The 26,592-nt window shown below is 37.6% G+C and overlaps 1 protein-coding gene across 3 annotated transcripts in view; it reads right to left on the reverse strand.

Annotated features, from left to right (window-relative positions):
* CEP192 (centrosomal protein 192) overlaps positions 1 to 26,592 on the reverse strand; it is a 134,623-nt gene that overhangs the window by 78,675 nt on the left and 29,356 nt on the right. For all 3 annotated transcript variants that reach the window (XM_045458934.1, XM_045458932.1, XM_045458933.1), the window contains exons 8-12: positions 24,188 to 24,336; positions 22,894 to 23,038; positions 21,488 to 21,621; positions 7,319 to 7,679; positions 6,721 to 6,864 (exon numbers count right to left, since the gene is read on the reverse strand). In XM_045458934.1, coding sequence (XP_045314890.1) covers positions 6,721 to 6,864; positions 7,319 to 7,679; positions 21,488 to 21,621; positions 22,894 to 23,038; positions 24,188 to 24,336 — 933 coding nt within the window. The remainder of the gene's footprint in view (positions 1 to 6,720; positions 6,865 to 7,318; positions 7,680 to 21,487; positions 21,622 to 22,893; positions 23,039 to 24,187; positions 24,337 to 26,592) is intronic.

Genomic DNA, 26,592 nt, shown 5'->3' on the forward strand with positions numbered 1-26,592 from the left:
TTCTCAAAGTTTTGGTAACATTCTACTGTTAGTGTTTTTATCAGTTACTAACTTGCCCTAACTTAATTAACCAAAGGGGCTTTACAATGTAAGCTTTTTATTTGTAGAAGATTCACATTAACTTTAGCCTTTGAAGATTTTGGCACACCTGATTTAAGGTACCTGCCCATGAATAACTGTGAAATTTTATCTGAACCATCACGACGTCAAGCCACTCTCTAAATTTATTGTCAAGAGGTGGGCTGGGGTGCCCAACCACCTGTTTGCCCAGGACTGTCTCAGTGTTAGACTGGAAAGTTCTGCATCCCAGCAAACCCCACAGCCTGAACAGATGGAAACAAGTGGTCACCCAACATCTGCCCTCAAAGCTCTCTGCCTGCCTGCTGCCCAGGCTGGGCCTCTGCCTGGTACTTCAGGAGAATGGCTGAAATGGGAAGGGTGCATGCAATCCAGAAGTGTCCACCATGGCCCAAACAAGGGAGATGTCCCCCTCTCTCATTATCCATCAGGGGCTAATCAGATCCAAACTGCCCTTTTGGAAACCCGACAGTTCAACATTAATACCTTGAGAGACCAAATGCAAACTGAAACAGGAGAATATTTCCAATCAGGAAAAGCAGAACACGAGAGATAGCTCAGATCCTTACTTGTTAGGACAGTGTTCATCCTTTACCTTGTGAGCCCATCATTTCTTATACAAACACATCCTTAACTTAGTAGTCTATGAACGGGTATGAAGACAACCATGCAATTCTCAAAATCACATGAAAAATATAATCTTTCACATAAAAATTTTTCTATGAAGATTCTCTGTAGGGCCCATGACTCCAAGTAAGTTAAAAACCATTGCCTTAAAACATAAAAGTATCAATCAACCAAATGTAACAGCCAAAGAAGGGAAAGTAGGAAATCAGGCCTAATGAAGATAACCCAGAAAAACAATTTACTTCAATGAGGTAAATACTGAATGTTCTTTAAATCATTAAGTAAACAGTTCCAAAAGCTGTTTATCATATCCCTAAGTACTTTTTCCCTGTACTTTAAGAGATTCTTCAATTAAAGAAAAATCTACAGTACCATTACCTTGAATGCTCATCACAAATCAGTCAGCAATTATGAAAAAACTTCATTTTTTATAAGACTCTATGCCCAATTCTTTGCCAAATCTCAAACAGTCCTTTCAAACATCTCCTGAATACGTTAGTTGCTAAAATTTGAAGCAGCACATATACCACAGGCCTCAGGCCATGTTTAAATCCTAGGCCATAAGCTGAAGTGATGTAGTGATTCAGATGCATGGAGCTGTCAGAGAGGGGTAAGACAGAAATGGGGCAGAGGGAGTCGTATCTCTTAAGTAAACTTCCTGAATAAAGTTTGTTAAGTAGATAAATTTTCGTTTCAAATGATTCTGACATTATGAAATTACGCCTTGGTCCCACCTTCCTCTTCTGAATTATATCTCCTCTTACATTTTCAAAATTCCCTTCCTCTTTCCTATAAAAATGCTTCCACTGCATTCAGCTCTCCGACCCTGATTTCCTGACCCAGTTCATCCTTTCTTCCCTTCCATCAAACTTTTTTCCATAGTTTTCCATAATCATTTTCTCCATTTCTTTACCATCCATGCTACTCATCCTTTCCAACCTGCTCATTATTGTTTATTCCCGAACCACAAGGATGGCTTCGTTAAACATCTTTTATTTTAGTTTTCCTTTAATAGTAACATACCCACACAGTTCAAAATGCAAAGGTACACATATGTACAAGAGTTTTCAGAAGTTAACCAAAGACATAAAAGGGAATACAACACTGAAAAGTCTCCCCACCATCCCTGACCCCACATCCCACACCTCCAGAAGCAATCAATAGATAAAATGCTCCTGAAATCCTGATTTGAATCTATTTTTTTTTTTTAACGTTTATTTATTTTTGAGACAGAGAGAGAGCATTAACAGGGGAGGGGCAGAAACAGAGGGAGACACAGAATCCAAAACAGGCTCCAGGCTCTGAGCTGTCAGCACAGAACCCGACGCGGGGCTCGAACTCACAAACTGTGAGATCATGACCTGAGCCGAAGTCAGACGCTTAACCGACTGAGCCACCCAGACGCCCCTCTATTTGCTTTGAGTTCAAGTAGCTAGGGATTCTTGCAATCCATTTCTTTCTTTCTTTTTAAAAAATCTTTCCATTTTATGTATTTACAAATATGTGTGTCCTCCCTTCTTCCACCTTTTTACACAAATTTCAGAATATTTTATGTGCTTTTCTATGTCTGGGAATTAAAGAATTTATTTTAGGGGCACCAGTCAGTTAAGCACTAACTCTTGATTTCAGCTCAGGTCATGATCTCATAGTTCAAGAGTTCTAGCCCCGCACTGGGCTCCGTGCTGACAGTGTAGATAAAGCCTGCTTGGGATTCCATCTCCCCATCTGTCTCTGTACCCCCATACAAATATACGCTCCCTCAAAAGTAAATAAACTTAAAAAAAAAAAAAAGAATTTTAGTGATTACTCCATACTAGCACCTAAAGAGCCCTTTTCCATTTTTTTTAATGACCACAATGTATTTCCTTATATGGATGTACCTTATTTAGTTAGTCCTGTTTTGTACATCCACATTGCTTCCAACCTTTTGTGATTATAAACAATGTATAAGTAATAACCTTGCACATACATCACATGCCATTTCTGCAAGTATAATTGAAGAGTAAGTTCCCAAAAGAACTGTTTGGTATGTACATTTGTAACTTTGTTAGATGCTGTAATACTGTTCTACCTACATGCTGTGCCTATTAAAGTACTATAATACCTGTTCTCTTCACACTGTTGCCAACATAGTTATAGTACCAAATTTTTAGATCACTGTCAATGAAATAACTGAAAAATAGTATCATGGAGTGGTTTTACTCTGCATTTCTTTCCATGAGTAAGTTCCATGAACTTTTTTGGAATATTTAACAACCATTTTCATTTCATTTTCCATAAATTTTGTTTACACCTTTGCCCAATTCTACATTGAGTAGCTAGTCTTTTTCTTATTGTTTGTTAGAACTATTTACTACTAGGAAAATGGGCCTTAATCTGTAACATGAATAGCAAATATTTTTTCTCAGTTTGATCACTAATTTTTAAAAACTATTCACCAAAGCACAATATACATATGAAAAGTATATATAAGTGTACAACTCAATAAACACAACCGTATAGCCAGATCAGTACCCCAGACGAAGAAAGAGAACTCTACTAGCACTCCAAAAGGCCCCTCGAGCTTCCTTCTCATCACTACATGCCCATCCAAGGGTAACTACTATCCTTACTCCACAGGGCAGGGTACATTTAAAATATATACAAATAGATCTACATAGCAGGTATCCTTACTCTGCTTTATTTCATCCTACATACTTATGAAATTCATGCATGTTGCTGCAAGTAGCTACACATCACTTATTCCCATTGCTACATAGCACTCCAATGTATGAATAAACACAATCCATTCTATCATTAATGAGAATTAGGGAGTTTCTAATTTGGAGATAAACATATAATGCTGCTATGAATATTTCAGTGTAGATCTTTTGGTTAACCATATACCTGTACACTGGATATATAACTCTGGTGCAGAATTACTGGGTCCTCAAGTATGAAGTTCATAAAGTTCACCTCCAAAAGCTCCTGCTAGACAAGTTTCCGAAATGGTTCTATCACTTTACATTCCCACCAGTTGCACATGAGAATTCCATGACCACTCACTTTCTAAGTGATACAAATGTCAGAATATTTTATATGCTTTTCTATGTCTTGGAATTAAAGAATTTATTTTAGGGGTGCCTGGGTGGCTCAGTCAGTGAAGCCTCCAACTCTTGATTTCGGCTCAGGTCATGATATCATAGTTCGTGAGTTCTAGCCCCGCACTGGGCTCCATGCTGTACAACTATCCACTATCCAGTCTGTACCCCCTTGTTCTTCCTAAATCAAGATGTCATTGAGCAAGCTTTAACTGTAACTTAACTTCCAATTCCTGGCTTATACTTCCAACTACCGAATATCTCCACCACAAACCACAATTATCCAAAATTCTACAATCTCTTCTGATTTTCCCATCTTAGTTCATGGTATTGCCATTTTCCCAAATAACTCAGACCACAAACTTCAATCTTTTCTTGCCTTCCTACTATCTCCTGAAATCCAGTCACCAAATCCTAGCCATTTTATTGCCAGGTCTTTCACCAGCTGTTTGCTTTTCATTCTGTGACACCTAGATTTCTACAACATCCTAAGGAATCTCCCACTCAACTGTCCATCAGTACCAGAAGATGACTCACAAAGGTAGTTGGACAATCAAGTCTTCAGTGGCTACCTACTGCTTGCCACACAAGCCTCAACTCCAACATGGTAGTCAAAGCTCAACCCACTCCCTGGCCCTACTTTATACCTTTCTAGCTTCACCTCTTCACCTTTTATTACTCTCCCCTTCCAAAGCTTGACATAAATGCTAGCTACATTAGACTATTTGCCAGTCTCAAAACACACCCAGACTTCCTCATTTCATTGTCTTTCATTAGGTTTTCTATCCATTTGGAATATCTCATGCCCTCAAACATCTACCTCTTCAAACTCTTACCTCAAAAGCCACCTCCTATATGAAATCCCTGTCACCCACTCACACAAAAAAGTTTTTTCTGCTCTAAACTCCAAAACCATTTAGTTTGTGTTTCTTATGATACTGACTGTTGTTTTACACTCTTGTCTTATCCCTCTTGACTGATGAACAATTGCTTAAAGGCTGGAAAAATGCCTTATTTATCTCCACCATTCCCATCATTAGAAGTTTAAGAGGAGCTTAGTACAAGCAGCAGTTAGAATAACTTCTTCCTGTGGCATGTTCTGAGGCTATGAAAAATAAGACTAGGCTTGGGGAGCCTAGGTGACTCATCTGGTTGAGCATCTAACTCTTGATTTTGGCTCAGGTCACGATCCCAGGGTCATGGATCAAGTCACTACGTCAGGCTCTGTGCTGAGCGTGGAGCCTGCTTGGGATTCTCTCTCACTCTCCCTCTGCCTCTCTCCCGGGCTCATGCATGCACACTCTAAAGTATGTATTATGTATGCATGGATGTATGGATGGATGGATGGATGGATGGATAGATAGATAAATGAATATATAAGAACAGGCTTGACAGGCCACTGAATGCCTTTCCTCATGGCAGGTTTAGAGGTGCTCAGGCACTGGAGGCCTCAGTGGCAGAGCATCTCCATAACCTAAGGCTCAAAATGCCATGTGTCATATGTACTGCAGACCTAACTCGGTTTTTCCTTGCATGGTCAGAGATTCTGCTAATCAAGAAACCTAGCTGATATTCCTAATGCTCTCATCCTTTGAGATTTATCTTTTCTGTCACCTTTCTCCCATCATTTCTACATTTCTTACGTTTTACTCTAAAATGGATTTTGCAACTGTTCACTTATCAAAATATTTCTTTTGTTCAAGACAGGATTTTAAAAGTGAGAATGTAGGGGTGCCTGGGTGGCTCAGTCAGTTAAGCATCTGACTCTCAATTTCAGTTTAGGTCATGATCTCATGGTTTATGAATTCAAACCCCAAGTCAAGCTCTGTGCTGACAGCATGGAGCCTGCTTGGGATTCTCTCTTTCTCTCTCTCTCTCTCTCTCTCTCTTTCTGTCACTCTCTCCCTCCCTCCCTCTCTCAAATAACGTTAAAAATAAAAATAAAAAAAGTGAGAATGTAAACTGGGGCACCCAGCTGACTCACTTGGTAGACCATATGACTCTTGAACGGGGAGTTAAAAGTTCAAGCCCCATGTTGAGTGTAGAGATTACTTAAAAATAAAATCTTTAAGGAAAAAAAAAAAGTGAGAATGTAACCCTAAGGTCCCTTCCAACTCTGTCATATGAAGGTTCTAAACTGATGTAAAAGAATGATAGTCTGACTCACTGTCCTTGCTTAAAGAAAAGGCTCAGCTCATTCTGCAATGGTTAGCACTAACTCAAGCCTTTGTTCCTATAAAAACAGCTGAAAAGCTCAGTATTACAGTTGACCATTGCACAACATAGGTTTGAACTGCACAGGTCCACTGACACACAGATTTTTTTTTTTTCAATATAGAAAGTACAGTGCTATAAATGTGTTTTCCTTATGATTTTTTTTCTTTTTTTAAAATATCTTTTGAAAATGTTTATTTATTTTTGAGAGCATGCAAGTGGGGGAGGGACGGAGAGGAAAGGAGGATCCAAAGTGGGCTATACGCTAACAGGCTAACAGCAGCTAGCCCACTGTGGGGCTCAAACTCATGAACCGTGAGATTGTGACCTGAGTGGAAGTCGGACGCTCAACTGACTGAGCCACCCAGGTGCCCTCTTATGATTTTCTTATTAACATTTTCTTTTCTCTAGCTTATCTTATTATAAGAATACAGTATATAATACATGTAACACACAAAATATATGTTAATAGACAATGTTATCACTTAAGGCTTTTGGTAACCAGTAGGCTGTTGGTAGTTAAGATTTCGGAAAATCAAAAGTTATACACAGATTTTCAATGACGCAAGGAGCTGGCACCCCTTATTCCTCACATTGTTCAGGGTTCAAATGTATAGTCCAAAAATGATTTGATGTGGCCAACCAATATATACAGAGTAATCTCAGAACACCATTAAAAACAATGAAAATGGGATAATAAGGTGGTTATCAATACACTTACAACCGGATCTGAAGTCTTCATTTATCTCATCAGTTAGAGCCATATTTAAAACTTGTTCCTTATTAAAAGATGTATAATATGCAAGGTCAGTGACCCATCTGCCCTCTTCATTTTGATAGACCACACTCTGTGGCAGATCTATTTCTAAAAAATCCAAAAATATACAATGACATATGAAACAAAATGATACAATATTCTGAAATAATTTTACTTAGTTGACTTATCTTAGATATCAACAGTATTGAAATCTACCCAAAACTAGTTTAAAAAAAGAATCCATTCCCACAAAAGTCCTCCAATGGTGGAAAAGCTGACCTTAACCCCAGGAGAAATCTATAATGGAGAATGAGGGAAAAAGAAAAAGAAAACTAAGACTTAAAATAGTATATGTCTACCAGGTCTGTAAGTAAAGATATAATTTTTAATCCATAAAACACTTAAATATTTTAATACGAAAGATTAGGCAAGTTCCCCTTGAAAATATACTCTATTGTATAAACATTTTATATATCTTTATTTTTTTAAGCCTTCTTACTACACTATAGGTTAACTAACTAGAATTTAAATAAAAATTTGAAGAAAAACAAAACCTACTTACGCTCTTTACTCTTTTCAGTGGACTTGTAACATTCACATGTCCTTCTTTCACTTGTTGGTGACTGAAGAGTATCAGTGGAATTAATTTCATTGTCACTAAAAGGCTTCAAAGATGCTCTGTCCATATATTTTTGAATGGACACTTTAGGAGTCTCCGTGTCTAAACATCTATCCATAGGTAAAACTGTTTTTGAACCAGATGCCAAGTGCTTATTTTGATGAAGAGACCTGGCCTCCAGCTTTAAAGGGTCCATTACATCAAAATCACCTTCACTGGCATTTGTGTCATGAAAATAAACAGGGTTAAATTTTGCATTAGTAGCCCTGATAGTCTTCACAGGAACTTCTTCTCTTGCGCTCTCCTTTAAAAATGAATAACAAAGTAGCCATAAGTTTTGTTTTTCATGACTCATTCCAAACTTTATGGGAAAAAATTACGTAGTAGATTTAAATGGTTATTATGTAAAGCATCAGACTATATAGTGTTCACTGTACTCTATTAGACTACAGATGAACCAATTTTAAGCAATATACCAAAACCAAAATTCATGCCGTGGTCATTGCAAACATCTATCAACAGATTCAGATACCAAAGGTGAGCTCAACATGTTCATTATATTACATACAGGACATTAGAAATATCAGTTTCAACTCTTATAATTACCACTAAAACTCTCTAAAAGCATGGCAAGCCCATTAATGTGACCAGACTCATAAAATTAATATGAGTAACATCCCTTGAAAACAGGTGTACTAATATCTTTTAACAGGAGTAAAATAGCATATACTACAGATGCCCATGAGGTGCCAAATAACAACTGCATCAGGCAAGGCAAATTAAGCCAGCGCCTCAAAACCATGCTCTCTGACATACTTTCCCAAATGGCATTTCTTATTCTTTCCTAGAATAACAACTGCTGAAAAAGAGCCCAAGTGCCTACAATACTTTTAGAAATCCAGCTACCACTGTAATTTCAAGTGCCAATAAAACCTGTAAGAGCAGTCTTTTCTGTCATGAGATGTATGATGACAAAAACAGCCTCACAAGTTTTTTGAAGTTAAAATACTAAAAGCAGGTAGTTCTACATAAAAGAAAAGATGCTGACTTTGAAATAAAGTCATAGGTTTAAATCCTACTGCCAGCATTTACTAACTGGGTGATCTTCCAAAAATGTCTTACAAAAAATAAACTTACATCCTACCTTATATCAAAATAAATTCCAGACGGCTTAAACATTTAGATGCAAAAGTGCTAGGAGAAAATAGAGATGAATAGTTTTAAAGTCTTTAGTGGATAACATCTAAGTATAACACTCTCCTGGGTTAAAAATTTCCCAGCCTTAACCCCAGGTCCTGTAAATTGTAACCTTATTTGGAATCTGGGTCTTTGCAGATTAAGTTAAATTAAGGATCTTGAAATAAGACCATCCTGGAGTTAGAATGGGCCTTTAACCCAGTGAGCGGTGTCCTTATAAGAGAAAAAAGATTTTAGCAGGATACAGAGACACTGAGAGAAAGGCCATGTAAAGAGGAAGGCAAATATTCAAGTGATGCTGCCACAAGCAAAGAAAACCAGGAGCCATTAGCTGCTGGAAGAGGCAAGAAGAGGAGCCTTTGGAGGGAGCTTATCCCTTCCAATACCCTGATTTCCAATTTTGGGTCTCTAGAATGTGAGACTACATTTCTCTTGTTGCAGGCTAAGGTTCCAGCAGCCCTAGGAAACTAATACAAACATAAAAGTCTAAAAATGCATAAGGACTGGGAGAGGGAAGACTATCTTGAAGACACAGGGAGAAAAAGTCCATCTATAAGGCAAGGAGAGAAGCACAAGGAGAAACCAACCCTACTGAAACCTTAATCTCTGAATTCTCTAGAAGTGTGAGAAAATAAATTTCTATTGTTTGGCAAATGAGTAAATAAATACATAAAATGCATAAGGGTCAAAATATCTCTTTAACATAAAAAGCTTATAAAAACAATACTTAAAATGTGAATATTACAACAGAAAAAAAGACAAGGAGACAAATAAATGCCATTTAAAGACATAACTATTTTTCATATAGAATACTAGCAAAGAGTAAAAAAGAACCAGAATGAAACAGAAATTTAAAAAAAAAACAATAGATAGTATCAATGAAACTGAGTTGATTCTCAAAAGATAAAGAAAACTGATAAACCTTTAGCCAGGCTTATCAAGAAAAGAGAAAGAACTCAAATAAATAAAATCAGAAATGAAAGCAGTTACAACTGACACCACAGAAACACAAAGGATTATAAGAGAATACTATGAAAAATTATAATCCAACAAACTGACAACCTGGAAGAAATGAATTAATTTCTAGAAACATCTTTCAACTGAATCAGGAAGAAACAGAAAATCTAAACAGACTGATTACTAGCAACAAATTAATCAGTAATCAAAAAATTCCCCACAAGCAAATATCTAGGACTAGATAGCTTCACTGATAAATTCTCTTAAAGAAGAGTTAACACCCATTCTTCCCATACTCTTTCAAAAAATAGAAGAAGGAATGCTTCCAAGTTCATTCCACAAAACCAGCATTAACCTGACACCAAAACTGTAGACTCATATCCCTGATAAACATAGATACAAAAATCCTTAACAAAATATTAGCAAGCCAAATTCAACAACACATTTATTACAATCAGATGTAATTTATTCCAGGTATGCAAGGATGGCTGAATATTCATAAATCAATCAACATGATACACCACATTAACAGAATGAAGGATAAAAATCATACAATTATCTCAACAGATGCAGAAAAAGTATTTGACATAATTCAATATCTACTCATGATAAAAACTCTCAACAAAGTAGGTTTAGAGGGAACATACACGAATATAATATATAATAAACCCCCAACTAAATCATACTCAGTAGTGAAAAGCTTAAAGCTTTTCCTCAAAGATCAGGAACAAGACAAGGATGTCCACTCTTACCACTTTTATTCAACACAGTATTAGAAGTCCTAGCCCAGTAATCAGACAAGAAATGGAATAAAAGGCATCCAGATTGAAAAGGAAACAAAACTGTCACTATTTTCATATGACATAATACTATAGATAGAAAGCTCTAAGGATTCCACCAAAAACTATTAAAACTAATAAATTTAGTGAAGTTGCAGGATACAATATTAATATACAGAAATTGGTTCTGTTTCAGTACTAATAATGATAAGTAGCAGAAAGAGAAAGTTTTTAAAATCCTATTTACAATATCATCAGAAAGAATAAAATATCTAGGAATAAATTTAAGCAAGGAAGTGAAAGATCTATACTTTGAAAACTTATAAGATACCAATGAAAGAGGGGTGCCAGGTAGCTCAGTAAGCTGAATGTCCAATTCTTGATTTTGGTTCGGGTCGTGATCCCAGAATCATGGGATCAAGTCCTGAATCAGGCTCCATGCTCGGCATGAAGCCTGCTTAAGATTTTCTCCCTCCCCCTCTCTCTCTCTCTTGCTCTCTCTCTTTCCCTCTGCCCTTCTCCCCCACTCACACTTTCTCTCTAAAATAAAAAAAAAAAAGAAAAAAGAAAGAAAAGAAAGATGACCCAAATAAATAAATGGAAGGTAAACTATATTCATGGACTGGAAGAATATTGTTAAAAGTCCATACTACTCAAAGCAATTTACACATTTAATGCAATACCTATCAAAATACCAATAATATTTTTTACAGAACTAGAAAAAATAATCCTAAAATTTGTATGGAACATAAAAGTCCCCAAATAACCAAAGCAATGTTGAGACAGAAGAACAAAGCTGGAGGTATCACCATCCCAGATTTCAAACTATACTACAAAGCTATAGTAATCAAAACAGTTAATGCTAAAAAAAAAAAAAAAAAAAAAAAAAAAAAAAAAAGGGGCACCTGGGCAGCTCAGTCAGTTAAGCATCTGATGCTTGATTTTGGCTCATGTCATGATCTCACAGTCGTGAGACTGACCCCATTTTGGGCTCTGTGCTGGGAGTAGAGCTTGCTTAAGATTCTCTCTCTCCCTCTGCCCCTCCCTCCCTGCTCATGCTCACATGCACACGCTCTCTAAAAAAAAAAAGTTATGGTACAGGCACAAAAACAGACACAGAGATCAGTGGAACAGAACAGAGTCTACAAATAAGCCCATGCTTATATGGTCAATTAATCTAGGACAAAAGAGGAAAGAATATACATTGGAGAATAACAATCTCTTCAATAAACAGTGTTGAAAAAACTGGACAGCTACATGCAAAAGAATGAAACTGTACCACTTTCTTTCACTATTTACAAAAATAAACTCAAAATGAACTGAAGACCTAAATATACCTGAAACCATAAAATTTCTAGAGGAAAACATAAGCAATAATCTCTTAGATATCAGCCTTCACAATATTCTTCTGGATCTGCTTCCTCAGGCAAAGGAATCAAAAGAAAAGTAAGCAATTAGAACTACATGACACTAAACAGCTTTTGCACAGCGAAGGAAGCAATCAACAAAATGAAAAGGGAATCTACTGAATGGGTGAAGATATAAATAAGTCATATATCCAATTAGGGATTAATATCCAAAATATATAAGAACTCCTAAAACTCAACACTCAAAAAATCTCAAACAATCCAATGGAAAAATGGGAAGAAGACATGAACAGATATTTCTACAAAGAAGACATACAGATGGCCCACAGACACATGAAAAGATGCTTAACATGATTCATTATCAGGGAAATGCAGATCAAAACCATGAGGAGATACCACCTCACAGCTGTCAGAATGGCTAAAATATAAAACACAAGAAGCAAGTGTTGGCAAGGATGTGGATGTTGTGCACTGTTGGTGCGAATGTAAATTGGTATAGCCCCTATGGAAAATAGTATGGAAGTTCCTCAAAAAATTAAAAATAGAAATACCATATGATCTGGTAATCCCACTGTTGGGCATTTATTCAAAGAAAATGAAAATACTAATTCAAAAAGATACATGCACCCTCCATGTTTACTGCAGCATTATTTACAATAGCCAAGATACAGAAGCAACTTAGGTGTGCATCAATAGATGAATGGATAATGAACATGTAGTGTACACACACACACACAGGAATATCACTCAGCTATAGAAAAGATTTTGCCATTTGTGACAACATGAATGGACCTAGAGAGCACTATGCTAAGTAAAATAAGTCAGAAAAAAACAAATACTGTATGATTTCACTTCTTTGTGGAGTCTAAAAAACAAAACAAATGAATAAACAAAACAGAAACAGACTCATAAATACAGAGAAAAAAAACAGGTAATTGCCAGAGGGGTAGAGGGATGATGGGTAAAAAAGATGAAGGGGTTTAAGAGATACAGACTTCCTTGGGGCGCCTGGGTGGCTCAGTCGGTTGAGCGGCCGACTTCGGCTCAGGTCATGATCTCGCGGTGCGTAAGTTCGAGCCCCGCATCGGGCTCTGTGCTGACAGCTCAGAGCCTGGAGCCTGTTTCAGATTCTGTGTCTCCCTCTCTCTGACCCTCCCCTGTTCATGCTCTGTCTCTCCCTGTCTCAAAAATAAATAAAACGTTAAGAAAAAAAAATTTTTTTTTTTTTTAAATAAGAGATACAGACTTCCAGCAATTAAATAAGTCACAGGGATAAAAGTACTACATAGGAAATACAGTCAATAATATTGTAAAAACTTTGTATGGTGACAGATGGTAACTACACTTACAAGGTGAGCATTTCATGACACATATAATTGTCAAATCACTATGTTGTACACCTGAAATCAATATAATCTTGTATTTCTACTTCAATTTTAAAAAAAGAAAAAAAAAAAAGAAATGTCAGAATGTTGGAAACTACCTATCCCCTCAGGAAAGCTACTTAAAACAGTCTTGAAGTAGGAACGCAGCCAAATGATAGTCTCCAGAATCACTGCACCATCTGATGAAATGCACCTGAACCCTTTTTGTGCTTGGCTGAGGAGCCAATAGGGCAAAGGTGGCAGCTAGGCATTGCGTGTGAAGTGAGAAGGGACCTAGGACTCACCTAGGGTGTGGGGCTCTGAGGAGAGGTTGGGGTGGGGGGCAGAGAGGGTTGGATGGGGAGAGAGGCAGTCTGACCAAAGTACAGGGTCGGGGCCAGGGACCAGGTAGCTTGGGCTGTGGGATCTGGACTGGCAGCCTCTATGTCAGAATCCTGCCTGGGCTCAATAGGGCAGTGGCATGGGGTCTCAGACAGCCACCCTGTCAACTCACATGCATGCACTGCTGGGGGAAACCTGGTACTACACTGTTTCATAATGACTTGTTTCCAAGTCAGAGTTCCCTATGCAGAACAGCTCCCTTGCTGTGATCTGATAATAAACAATACAAGAACAAATGCAGCTGCTTCGACAGTTTTCAAACCTAAACACGAAATTGGTTTTTGTTAATATTTTGACAGCGTAACTCTCTCAGCAAAACTTAAGAGTTAGGAAATGTGACAAGAAAAGAAAAAGTAAAAGCAATCCAAAGTTCTCTTAGGAGGTGGGGTTTTGAAAGGAGGTAATTAAAGTATTTCAAAGTCCTACCTTATTGGCATCTAAGGGAAACAAACAGGCAACAAAGCACTCTGGTGCTGGTATCATCTGAAATAATGGCTGAAAAATATATGAATGCCCTCCAAATAAGGGAAAAACAGCATCCCTCATAGAATCTAACCATTGATTTAAAGATTTACCATTACTGTATGTGCCACTAAGAAAGAGAACACTAAGCTATGACATACTAGTAACTGTAAGAAACATATTGATTTCAGAAGTGTTAAAATATGAAAAATGTGGATCTGAGAATCAATGAAAATGCAAAGAAAGGCCAAATGTATAAAGAGGAAAGATGGGAAGAAGTGAAGGGGAGAGCAGGGATAAATAATGCAATAAAATTTTTGAAAATGATAAAATAAATATTAAATGAAGTAAATGTAAGAATAAAATCAAGAATATCAATAATTACAGTAAGTGTTAAAGGATTAACTAGCTCATTAAAAAATAGACTACCAGAGTTTTGGGGCACCTGGGTGGCTCAATTGGTTAAGCATCCGACTTTGGCCCAGGTCATGATCTCACGGTTCATGAGTTCAAGCTCTGCCTCAGGCTCTCTGCTGACAGCTTGGAGCCTGGAACCTGCTTCGGATTCTGTGTCTCCCTCTCTCTCTGCCCCTCCCCAGCTCATGCTGGCACTCTGTCTCTGTCAAAAATAAATAAACTTAAAAAAAAAAAATTAAAAAAAAAAAGACCACCAGAGTACATTAAAAAGTAAACCTAGCTACATGCTATAGATAAAAAGCTCTCTAAACAAACGATAAAGAAAAATGTAAAAGGGATGGAAAAGATAACAAGCATACACAAAATATAGAAAAAGCAAAGGTATCAATACTAATATACAAAGGACAATTTAAGATTAGAAGCAGTAACAGGATAAAAGGACAGAATTACTAAAAAAGGTACACTCTTATCAAATAGGTTATAATAGGTTATAAAATCTATGATCTTATACACAATAAATATTGGAGAGAAGTACATAAAGAAAAAAAATTCAATTAAAATTGGAGACTTTGATTTATCTTTTCTGGAATTGATACATCTACTACATAAAAATAAAAGTGATCATAGAGAAACTGATTAATACACTAAATAGCCTAATAGCTTTTTAAAACTAAACATTCCTCAAAAAAGAGCTTTTAGTTTTCATTTTTCTTATGTCCATGAAATACACATATAAATATACTTCTTTCCAAAACATTTAGAAAGGTTAGATTTTTCAGACCAAATACTGATTATAAGCCCATAAAGTTAGAAATAAAAAATAAAGGGGCAACTAGGTGGCTCAGTTGGTTAAGCATCTGTCTCTTGATTCCAGCTCAGGTCATGATCTCAAGGTCGTGAGATCAAGCCCTGCATCAGGCTCCACACTATGTGTGGAGCCTGCTTAAGATTCTCTCTCCCTCTGCACCTTCCCTGCATGCACATGTGCACACACACACTCTGAAAGAAAGAAAGAAAGAAAGAAAGAAAGAAAGAAAGAAAGAAAGAAAGAAAGAAAGAAAGAAAAGAAAAGAAAAGAAAAGAAAGGAAAGAACGAAGAGTAACATCAAAAAAGATGGCAGAAAAGAAAGCACCAGGAATCTGTCTTTCCACCTAGACAAGGACTGGACTGGCAAAAACCTCAGAAGTACCTATTTTGAAGGAAAAAAAATGAAGTAACTATTGTGGAATTCTGGAATCTATTTGAACAATTACAGCTACCAGAAAAAAGCTTGGCTGGTAAACTGCAAATAATGTCAGTAACTTCAGACTTTAGAATTATTGTGGCTACCCACCCTGAACCCCAGGGCAGACAACTGTGGGAAGGGCAACCCCTGTTTTTAGTATGGTTTGCTGGAGCCAGAGAAACAATAAGGATTTTGTCTCCAATTATCAGGTTTCTGTGTTCTGATGGCAGACTGCTGCTTCTCACTGCAGAGCTGCAGGCACAGAGCCCGCTCACCAGTGATTAAACACCCACCAGCTAAAGTGAACACCAGCATATTTATAGGAGTCCTACCTATTTCTTTGACTATCAAAAACAACCATATATGGAGAAAATTAAGAGAGCTGCTGCACATGCCCAGGAAAAAATACAGGCTCAGAAAAGACCTGTAAAACCTCTAGCTTTCACTACATACTGATCCCAGTACAGACACACTGTATAAAAATTAAGTAAAGAATAAACCATAGAGAAAAGAGAGAATGTGATTTCCAGCATTATTACATAAGATTCAAATGTACAGTTTCAAACAAAAAAAAAGATCACACAGCATACAAATAAACAGGAAAGTATGGTTCATTCAGAGGAGAAAAATAAATCAACAGAGAACTTGCATGAGAAAACCTGTATGTCAGACTAGACTGAAACAACTGTCTTGAAGATGCTCAAAGAACTAAAGAAGATGTGGACAAACAAGAAAATGATCTATACACAAAATGCACATCAATAAAAAGATAATAATACAGAGGAGCCAAAAAGAAATTCTGGAACTGGAAGGTACAATAACTAAAGTGAAAAATTCACTAGAGAGGTTGTGCAGATGTGTAGAGAGGACAACTGAAGATAGGACAACTGAAATTACTAAACTTCAGAAAAAGTAAACAGAGTCTGAGGGACCCATGGGATACCATCAACACATTGGGGACCAACAGCACTTTCTGAAAAAAGCACAGGAAAGAGAAAAACAAGAAGAAACTATAGCTGAAAACTTCCCACATCTGATTAAAGACAGGATTATAAACACTGAAAAAAGTTCAACAAACTCCAAGTAGGATAAATCTGAAGAAACCCATACCAAGACATTATAATCAAACTCTCAAAAAGAGAATCTTGAAAACAGCAAGAGAAGCTACTTGTCACATGCAAGGAATCTTCAGTAAGATAACCAGCAAATTTCCCATCAGAAAACCTTCAGGCCAAAAGGCAATAGGCTGATACATTCAAAGTACTGGGAGGGGAAAAAAACTTGTCAACCAAGAATCTTACATTTGGTAAAACTGTCCTTTAAAAATGAGGAAAAATTTAAGACATTCCCAGATAAACAAAAGCTGAAGAAGTTTTTTTACCACTTATATGTGGATTTTTTTTTGAAACAGTACAGAACTGTAAATGTATTTTCTCTTCCTTATGATTTCCTTAATAACTTTCTTTTCTCTAGCTTTATTGTAAAAATACAGTATATAACATATGTAACATACAAAATATGTTTATCACTCTTTATGTTATCAGTAAGGCTTCCAGTCAATACTAAGCTATTAGTACTTAAATTTTGGGACCTTAAAAGTTATCATGTGTATTTTTTACTGTGCAGGGAGTTGGTGCCCTTAAAACCCCACATTGTTCAAGGGCAAGCTATACTTTAGTGGGGGGCAAAGTCTATTCCTTATATACAGCAATATTACAACAAAAAGGGAAAAAAATTACTTAAGATTGTAGCTTGTATTTATGAGCTCTTTAAATGCCTTTAAGGAAAATGGGCTGCTAATCTTGCCCTCAAAAGGACAGAAAATGGTCACCTCATGGTAACACAAACTGCATGACCTTAAGACATGGGAAAAAGAAGACATCTCATGAAATAATGTAACACACTTTATGACTGACCCACAAGTAGGAATTCCCCCTCCCCCCATCCAAGCAACAAAGCTTTTTTTTTTAATGTTTATTTATTTTTGAGAGAGAGAGAGCGAGCGTGAGCAGGGTAGGGACAGAGAGAGAAGGAGACACAGAATCAGAAGCAGGTTCCAAGCTCCAAGCTGTCAGCACAGAGTCGGATGCGGGGCTCGGACTCACAAACCACGAGATCATAACCTGAGCCAAAGCCAGACGCTTAACTGAAGCCAGATGCTTCACCAACTGAGCCACCCAGGCGCTCCCAAGCAACAAAGCTTTAATGGAAGTGCTCATTCCACAGTGGATTCTCTGTGACCAGAGGCCAGCCTTCACCATCTCTCTACATTCAACACCCTCCTTAAACCACTACTGAAGACTTCAGGGCTTCACATTCATAGTACCTGAATGCTCCACCAGAGTCTGGCTATCTTGTGATTAAATCCTTTATTTTTTTAATATTTTTTTAATATTTATTTTTTTAATATAATTTATTGCCAAGTTAGCTAACATCAGTAGAAGGATAAGAACCATATGATCCTATGATCCTATCAATAGATACAGAAAAAGGAGAAAATACAGCATCCTTTCTTAATAAAAACCCTCAAGAAAGTCGGGATAGAAGGAACATACCTTAACATCATAAAATCCATTATATGAAAGGCCCACAGCTAATATCAGCCTCAATGGGGAAAAACTGAGAGCCTTCCCCCTGAGATCAGAAACACGACAGGGATGTCCACTCTCACCACTGTTGTTTAACATAGTGTTGGAAGTCCTAGTCTCAGCAATCAGACAAAAAAGGAATAAAAGGCATCCAAATTGGCAAAGAAGTCAAACTCACTTTTTGCAGATGACCTGATATTCTACATGGAAAACCAGAAAGACTCCACCAAAAATCTACTAGAACTGATACATGAATTCAGCAAAGTCACAGGATATAAAATCAATATACAGAAATCAGTTGCAGTTCTATATACCAACCGTGATTAAATCCTTTTTTAGAAGGATTGGAAATAGAGTATCAGAAACCATGTTTTTACTTAGAAAGACTCTGAAACTTAAAACTTTCAGAATGTAACTCAATCAGAACTTGGGGACTTTCTTCAAAGGTATGATGAGATTCAACAACCAGGATTTTGCTTTATTTTATAGTTATCCATGGATTTCCTTTACTTTCCTACTACGTTTCATGAAAGGAGATTATCTTTATATGACCTACAACATCAAGCACCATACCTGTTGCCAAGAAATTTGTGAATATTCAACAATATTAAAACTAAAAATATTGTTTTTAATGACAAATAATTGCTAATAAGAGAAATACTTACTATAACAGGACAAGTTCCTTAGCCTACAATTAAATGGCATGGATAGACATACTCGTAAAATTTATCAAATATCACTTTTTGACAAAATCAAGATGAATAGATGCTCTCTCCCTTTTTTCATTGGCTACCTCTAATCAGATGAGAGCTGGACTGTTAACCAGATATATTAGAATCATAACTCCATACTGTCAGATGACTATACATATGACAAAGCATCCAGAGCAGGAAAAACCCACTGATTCTGAACACTTGTTCTGGTTACCTGAGGCAAGGGGCTTTCTATCATGTTTGTACTTAACTGTACAGTTAACTGTTCTTAACTCCTTGGATGAGTAAGAAATTCTTGAAGCTGCTGAATAGGCAAATTCTGCATAAGTAAAATGTTCCTATACACAATAAAGCACTACATTGTACAATACAATCACTGTAATGAGAACTCAGAAAAATAAATGTAGTCCAGAGTTACTGAAAAGTAACCAAGGACTTCATAAAAGGTTGGAAAGACTGGGGCTCCTGGGTGGCTCAGTCTGTTAAGCTTCCATCTTTGGCTCAGTCACGATCTCATGGTTCATGGGTTTGAGCCCTGCGTTGGGCTCTGCGCTGGGTGTGCAGAATCTGCTTCAGATTCTCTGTATCCCTCTCTTTCTGCCCCTTCACCTCTCGCTCACGCATGCTCTCTCTCTCCCAAACATTAAAAAAGTATTTAAAAAATAAAATTTAAAAGACTGGAAAGATGATCATTATCTGGATTAGGGAAGAAAGGGAGAAAACAAAATAGGAACAGATGTATAGAAGAAACATACGTGAGAAAATCAGATTAACATGGGGCCAGATTATAAAGCATTTTAAGGATTATTAATTTGAAACACCGAGACACAAAGAATATTTTATGTAGTATATATACATATATATGTACATATGTACACATGCATACAATCATACACATTAAAAACCTTTGTAACAAGATTAACCTGGTATTGACAAATGTAACGGAATGGGAAAAATACTGTAGATGGCAGGGTGCCTGGGTGGCTTAATTGGTTAAGCATCCAACTTTTGATTTCAGTTCAGGTCACGATCTCACAGTCATGAGATCAAGCCCCACTTCAGGCACTGCACTGACAGCGCGGAGCCTGCTTAGGATTCTCTCTCTTCCCCCATTCTCTGCCCCTCCCCCACTTGTGCACTCACTCACTCTCTCAAAATAAACATAAAAGAACATTTTTTTAATTTAATAAAAGAAAGTAAAAATACTATAGATGGCACAATAAATCAGACATGAGGTAGTAAGCATCTTGAATTTGAATAGTGGTAAAGAGAATAAATAAGAAACAATAAACTGAAGACACAGTCCTTAGAACACACTGACAGAAATTAGGTTTTCTGAGCTTTAAAAACAACAATCCCATTATCACTTACCGCCTTAATCAGTCAAAGGATTACTATGAGGATAAATAACTGTCTCTACATATATCGATACACACACTCCCTCCAAATTAAAAATCATCAAACAAATCCTGAGGCATACATTAAAAAGGGGACAAAGAGGGGCGCCTGGGTGGCGCAGTCGGTTGAGCGTCCAACTTCAGCCAGGTCACAATCTCACGGTCCGTGAGTTCGAGCCCCGCGTCGGGCTCTGGGCTGATGGCTCAGAGCCTGGAGCCTGCTTCCGATTCTGTGTCTCCCTCTCTCTCTGACCCTCCCCCGTTCATGCTCTGTCTCTCTCTGTCTCAAAAATAAATAAAAACGTTAAAAAAAAAAAAAAAAAAGGGGGACAAAGAATTGCTAAGAGCCAGAAATGACTACCAAATTTCAAGTGTAGGAGTAATGAGTTACCATTAACAAACAGAAAACAATAAAATGAAAAACAAACATGTTTGAGCAAGATGAATGGTTCGCTTTTTTGTTTTGACACCAAGCTAAAGAACTTTTCAGGGGCGCCTGGGTGGCGCAGTCGGTTAAGCGTCCGACTTCAGCCAGGTCACGATCTCGCGGTCCGTGAGTTCGAGCCCCGCGTCAGGCTCTGGGCTGATGGCTCAGAGCCTGGAGCCTGCTTCTGATTCTGTGTCTCCCTCTCTCTCTGCCCCTCCCCCGTTCATGCTCTGTCTCTCTCTGTCCCAAAAATAAATAAACGTTGAAAAAAAAAAATTAAAAAAAAAAAAAAAAAAAAAAAAAAAGAACTTTTCAAATGAGTGATCTAAATGCAAGTCAATGAATACTTAAATTTAAGAAAATGTATGTAATTGTACATTTAACATAATCTTAGTGATCTCAAAGATACATACAAACACACACACAGAAACATTATCAGTAGGGAAATTTTTTTAAATTTCTTTAATGTTTACTTTTGAGAGAGAGAGAGAGAGAGAGAGAGAGCGAGCGAGCATTAGCAGGGAAGGGGCAGAGAGAAAGGGAGACACAGAATCGGAAAGCAGGTTCCAGGCTCTGAGCTGTCAGCACAGAGCCCAACGCAGGGCTCAAACCCACATACTACAAGATCATGATCTGAGCCAAAGTCAGACGTTTAACCAACTGAGCCACCCAGGTGCCCCAAGCAGGGAAATTTTTTAATACTTCTTTCTACATTTTCCAGAAGTCAACAGTTGTTGCTTTGAAAAAAATTGATACCATACAAAAGATTTCTTATCCCTTTCATAGAAAACTTAAAGAAAATGCATATAAACTTACTCTGCCATGATGTGACATAATACCCTTCAAACTGTCTGCCCTTTCTTTCTCTTGCTCAGTTCTCTGAGTACTAGAAGAAAATGATAACACACCATCTACATGCCTTCTACTATTTCCAGTATCTATAAATTTACCTGAAAAACAAGAAAAGAAATTAATGGAGCAACGTCAAAGTTTCAGTAATCTAATATAATAACTGCTTCTTGCTATTTAAATTATTTCATGTAAACCTAACACTTAGCAACCATATGACAAATCACAGGACTTAGAAATCATATGATAAATATAGCAATTTGCATATAAGAGAAGGTAACCATCAGTAGAAGGCAACAGTAAATGACAAACTGCTACCACACAGAGAATTCATTTCTAATTCTCAAATGTTTGAATAAAACACACTCATTTGTAGGAACCAATGCAAGCAATATACACTACAGTATCTTTTTAAATTTATTTATTTTGAGAGAGTGAGGGAGCGTGTGTGAATGCGAGTGGGGAAGGGCAGTGAGAGAGGGAGAGAGAGAGAATCCCAAGCAGGCTCCACGCGAACAGCATGGAGTCTCACACGGGGCTTGAACTCACAAACCATGAGATCATGACCTGAGCCAAGATTAAGAGTCAGAGATTTAACCAACTGAGCCACCCAGGTGCCCTTCATACTGCAGTATTTCCTTTTTTTTTTTTTTTTTTTAAATATAATTTATTGTCAAGTTAGCTAGCATTCAGTGTATACAGTGTATATAGCTCTCGGTTTTGGGGGTAGATTCCCATGATTCATTGCTCACATACAACACCCAGTGCTCAACACCCAGTGCTCACCCCAACAAGTGCCCTCCTCAATGCCCATCACTCATTTTCCTCTGTCCCCCACCTCTGGTCCCCCCCCCCCCCCGCCTCAGTTTGTTCTCTGTATTTAGAAGTCTCTTATGGTTTCCCTCCCTCCCTCTCTGTTTGTAACTATTTTTTCCCCTTCCCTTCCCCCATGGTGTTCTGTTAAGTTTCTCAAGTTCCACATATGAGTGAAAACATATGATATCTTTCTCTGACTGACTTATTTCACTTAGCATAATACTCTCTAGTTCTATCCACATTGCTGCAAATGGCAGGATTTCATTCTTTCTCATTGCCAAGTAGTATTCCATCGAATATATAAATCACATCTTCTTTATCCATTCATCAGTTGATGGAAATTTAGGCTCTTTCCATAATTCATATTGCAGTATTCCTAATAATACTAATGTACTTAGGTATTATTAAAAACTCTTTTGAAAGTTTTAGACTGTTTAAAAATCTGAAGGAATGCAATGATTAATACAGGTTACATTATACCAAAGAAATGAATTCTTTGGAAAAAAGACAAAGTCAAACACAATTTAAGAACAATGGAATTGTATTTTAATACTTACTGATCCCAGGCACACACACAACATGGCCTTCTTCAGACTCTTTGTGGATTGTTTCAGAATTTCCTGAAGAGTGTGAGCCATGGGAAGTCAGAGAGCTGTTATTTTCTGATTGAGATTTATAGTTTAAGCTACCATTTTCATTTGCCTGTTTAAAAAATAACTTAGTTGTATTATTTTTTTAATTAAAAAAAAACTTTTTTAGGGGAAAAATATGAGAAGCAGAGAATGACTTCTTGACAAAAGGATGCCAGGTAATTAATAACATAGAAGGAACTGGAAACATCACCAGTATAACCACCACAGAAATAATTGTTTCTAGGAGGCCTCAGCAATAATACTAAATCCAGTTGGCAAAAGGTTCTTGGGGAATAGAAAGCTCACAGGGCCTCAGTGTGTCATCCCCAGATTATTTCTTGATAACAAAGGAGCAAAGAAAGGCACTTACACAAAGAGACAGCTAGCCAACACCACATTAACCAAGATTATCAAACACAACATCACTAAGAGTTGGACAAAGAGACTCCCATGTCTCCTGATGTAATACAAGGAGAAGCACACAATATCCTTATGTTTAATCTTAACCTGTTCACAATGAACATGCTTAATTTGAATTGTCAAAATGTTTAATCTAATCAGTAGGAGGAAAAGCAATCAGACATACCTAGTTTACGAGTCATTTTACAAAAAAAGGCCTAGATTTTACATAACTTTAATGACATGGAAGAACTACAAATCAAAATACTAAAGAAACATGACAACCAAAAGCAACTGTAATCGTTGATTAAATCCTGATTCAAAAACAATAAAAGTAAAGGGCATTTTAGAGGCAACTGGGTAAATGTAAATGAATACGGACGATATATCCATTTATATTACTGTATCAAAATTAGATAACAGAATTGAGATTATGCAGGAAAATATCTTTATTTGCAGGAGATGAATGTCAAAGTATTGGGGTGCCATGTCAAAATATCTGTACGTGCCTCTCAAATGATACAGGAAAAAAGTATTCATGGAGGGATAAAGAAAATGTAAAGATGGCCAAATGTTAACAACTGGTTGATCTGGATAAGGGGAATACACATACATTTTCATTGTAATATTCTTCCATTTTTCTGTAGATGAAGAAAAAGTAAGAAGCAGGAAAGGATGGGCAAGGTATTTCTCATAACTTTCTATCCAGAAAAACAGAAACCAAAGAAAACCAAATTTTATGTTTTATGGTAATATCTAAAGGGACCCGTAACAGTTTTCTAAAGTCAAATTTCTGAAAAACCATAAGACTGGAACATACCTGAAATGGATCATTTGCAGGTAATTTAAAATCTTTTTCTGGGCGTTCTTGTCCTTCTAGGTCTTCATATAACATTCCTGGAATAGCCAGTTGCTCAAAATAAGCCTCCAAATGTTCATCATAAAACTCTTCATCATCAATATCGTCATCTATCAGTAAAATGGAAAAAAAATGGGAAATTTTTTAAGATACTGACTGAACTATAAATAATATTTAATCAAAAAGGTTGATAAAGACTTCTGAGGAAGAAGGCAGAGTAGGAGGACCCTAAGTTCAACTAGTTACATGGATACAACTAGATAACACCCACATCAGTGTGAATAACCCAGAAAAGGATCCGAAGACTGGCACAACAAACACTCCACACAGCTAAATGTGGAGAAGAAGCCACATCAAAGAGGGTAGGAAGGGCAGAGACATGGTCAGGAGCTAAATGAACCCATGGGATAGTCTGCAAAAGGGAGGGACTCCAAGGGTGCAGAGGGATTTCACAGGTTCTTAACAATCACTAGGGCATAACACCTGGAACTTTAAAAATCAGCAGGCTCTGCTCTAGCAGAGCCAGGAGGGCAAGAGGAAACGGAGTCCCTGCCTTTTAAGTGACAGCACAACAAAGAGCCCTGCAGAGACACAACACAGAAGCAGCAGTTTGAAACGGTATGTGGAGGGAGATGTGGGAACTAATTCTGGCGCATTTGCTAGGCAGGCAGGGATCATTGGGACACTTCTCCAGAAAAAAAAGGAGCTGACAGGTGCCATTTCCCTTCCCTGCTCCGCAGCTTAAATACACAAACACCTGTGGGGACCAGTGGGGTGAAGATGCTAACAGTGCGCCCCGCATTCTCCTGTGGACACACCTCTTCCAATACACTTTTGCCAGAGCCCACCCAAAGTAGTGCCACAAGTCTGGCAGTATGCAAGCAGCCCTGATAGGGGCCAGCACCACTCCAAAGTGACTCCTGCCCCAGGAAAGGAGAAAGAAAACCACACACACTGGTCAGATTGTGGTCCTGACAGTGGGCTGAGGGCAGACAGCTGATCTGACTGCAGACCTACCCACCAACAAAAGCTTCTCAGAGGACAATACAGGGAAAGCACCTTGCAGTTTGATGTTACCACAGCTCTGGCAAATGCCTATTCTGACTCAACTCAAGCCCAAGGCAGTGCAGAGTGGCCCATTACAACATGGGGAATAAAGCCCGCCCAAAACAGACAAAGAGAAACTCTGCAGATGACTGCACTGAAGGCAAAAGTGGCTTGACCACAACAGCAGGATACACACAACACACACAGGAGATGCCCCTAAGTGGCAGGCTCTGGTGAACAGGGGACACTGCACTGTAACACACTAATGACCTCTTCTTCATAAGGCCACTACTTTCAAGAGCAAGAGATGTAGCTGACTGTTGAACCACATAGAAACTGACACAGAGAGTTAAATGAAATGAGAAGACAGAGTAATATGTCCTAAGTAAAAGAACAGGACGAAATCACAGCAAAGACCCAAGCAAAAGGGAGATAAGTAATATTCCTACTGAGAATTTAAAGTAATGGTCATAAATATATGCACTGGGGGCATCTGGGTGGCTCAGCTGGTTTAATGACTGACTCTTGATTTCAGCTCAGGTCATATATCTCACAGTTTGTGAGCTTGAGCCCTGCATCAGGCTCTGCACTAACAGCATGGAGCCTGCTTGGGATTCTCTCTCTCTCTGCCCCTCCCACACTCATGTTTTCTCTTGTTCTCTCGCAAAATAAATAAATGAAACTTTAAAAAAAGAAGATACACAAAGGACTAGGGAAAAGAGTGGAGGACATCAGTGAGACACTTAACAAGGAAACAGAAAACATAAAAAAGAACCATTCAGAGATGAACAACTCAATAACTAAAATTTAAAATACACTAGATGGAATAAATAGACTAGGTGAAGCAGAGGAACAAATTAGCAACCTGGAAGGCAAAGGGATGGAAAACAAGCTGAACGTTAAGAGAGAAAAAATAATAATAAAGTGAAAATAGACTTATAGAACTCAGCAACACCATCAAACATAATGACATTTGCATTATAGGGAAGGAGAAGAGAAAGAAGAGAGAGAAGGAAAAGAGAGAGAAAGGGGGGAAGAAAATTTATTTGAAGACATAATGGCTCAACACATCCTGAATCTGGGGAATAAAACAGAAATCCAAATCCAGAAGGCACAGACAGCCCCCAACAAAATCAACTCAAGAAAGTCCACACCAAGACACATAGCAACTAAAATGGCAAGAAGCAGTGATAAAGAGACAATTCTAAAAGCAGCAGGAGATAAGAAAACAGTTCCATACAAGTTCCATACAGTTCCATACAAGAGAAACCCTATAAAACTATCAGCAGATTTTTCAGCAGGATTTTGCAGGCCAGAGG

The sequence above is a fragment of the Leopardus geoffroyi genome, chromosome D3, assembly GCF_018350155.1.
Source record: "Leopardus geoffroyi isolate Oge1 chromosome D3, O.geoffroyi_Oge1_pat1.0, whole genome shotgun sequence".
NCBI classification, from domain to species: domain Eukaryota; kingdom Metazoa; phylum Chordata; class Mammalia; order Carnivora; family Felidae; genus Leopardus; species Leopardus geoffroyi.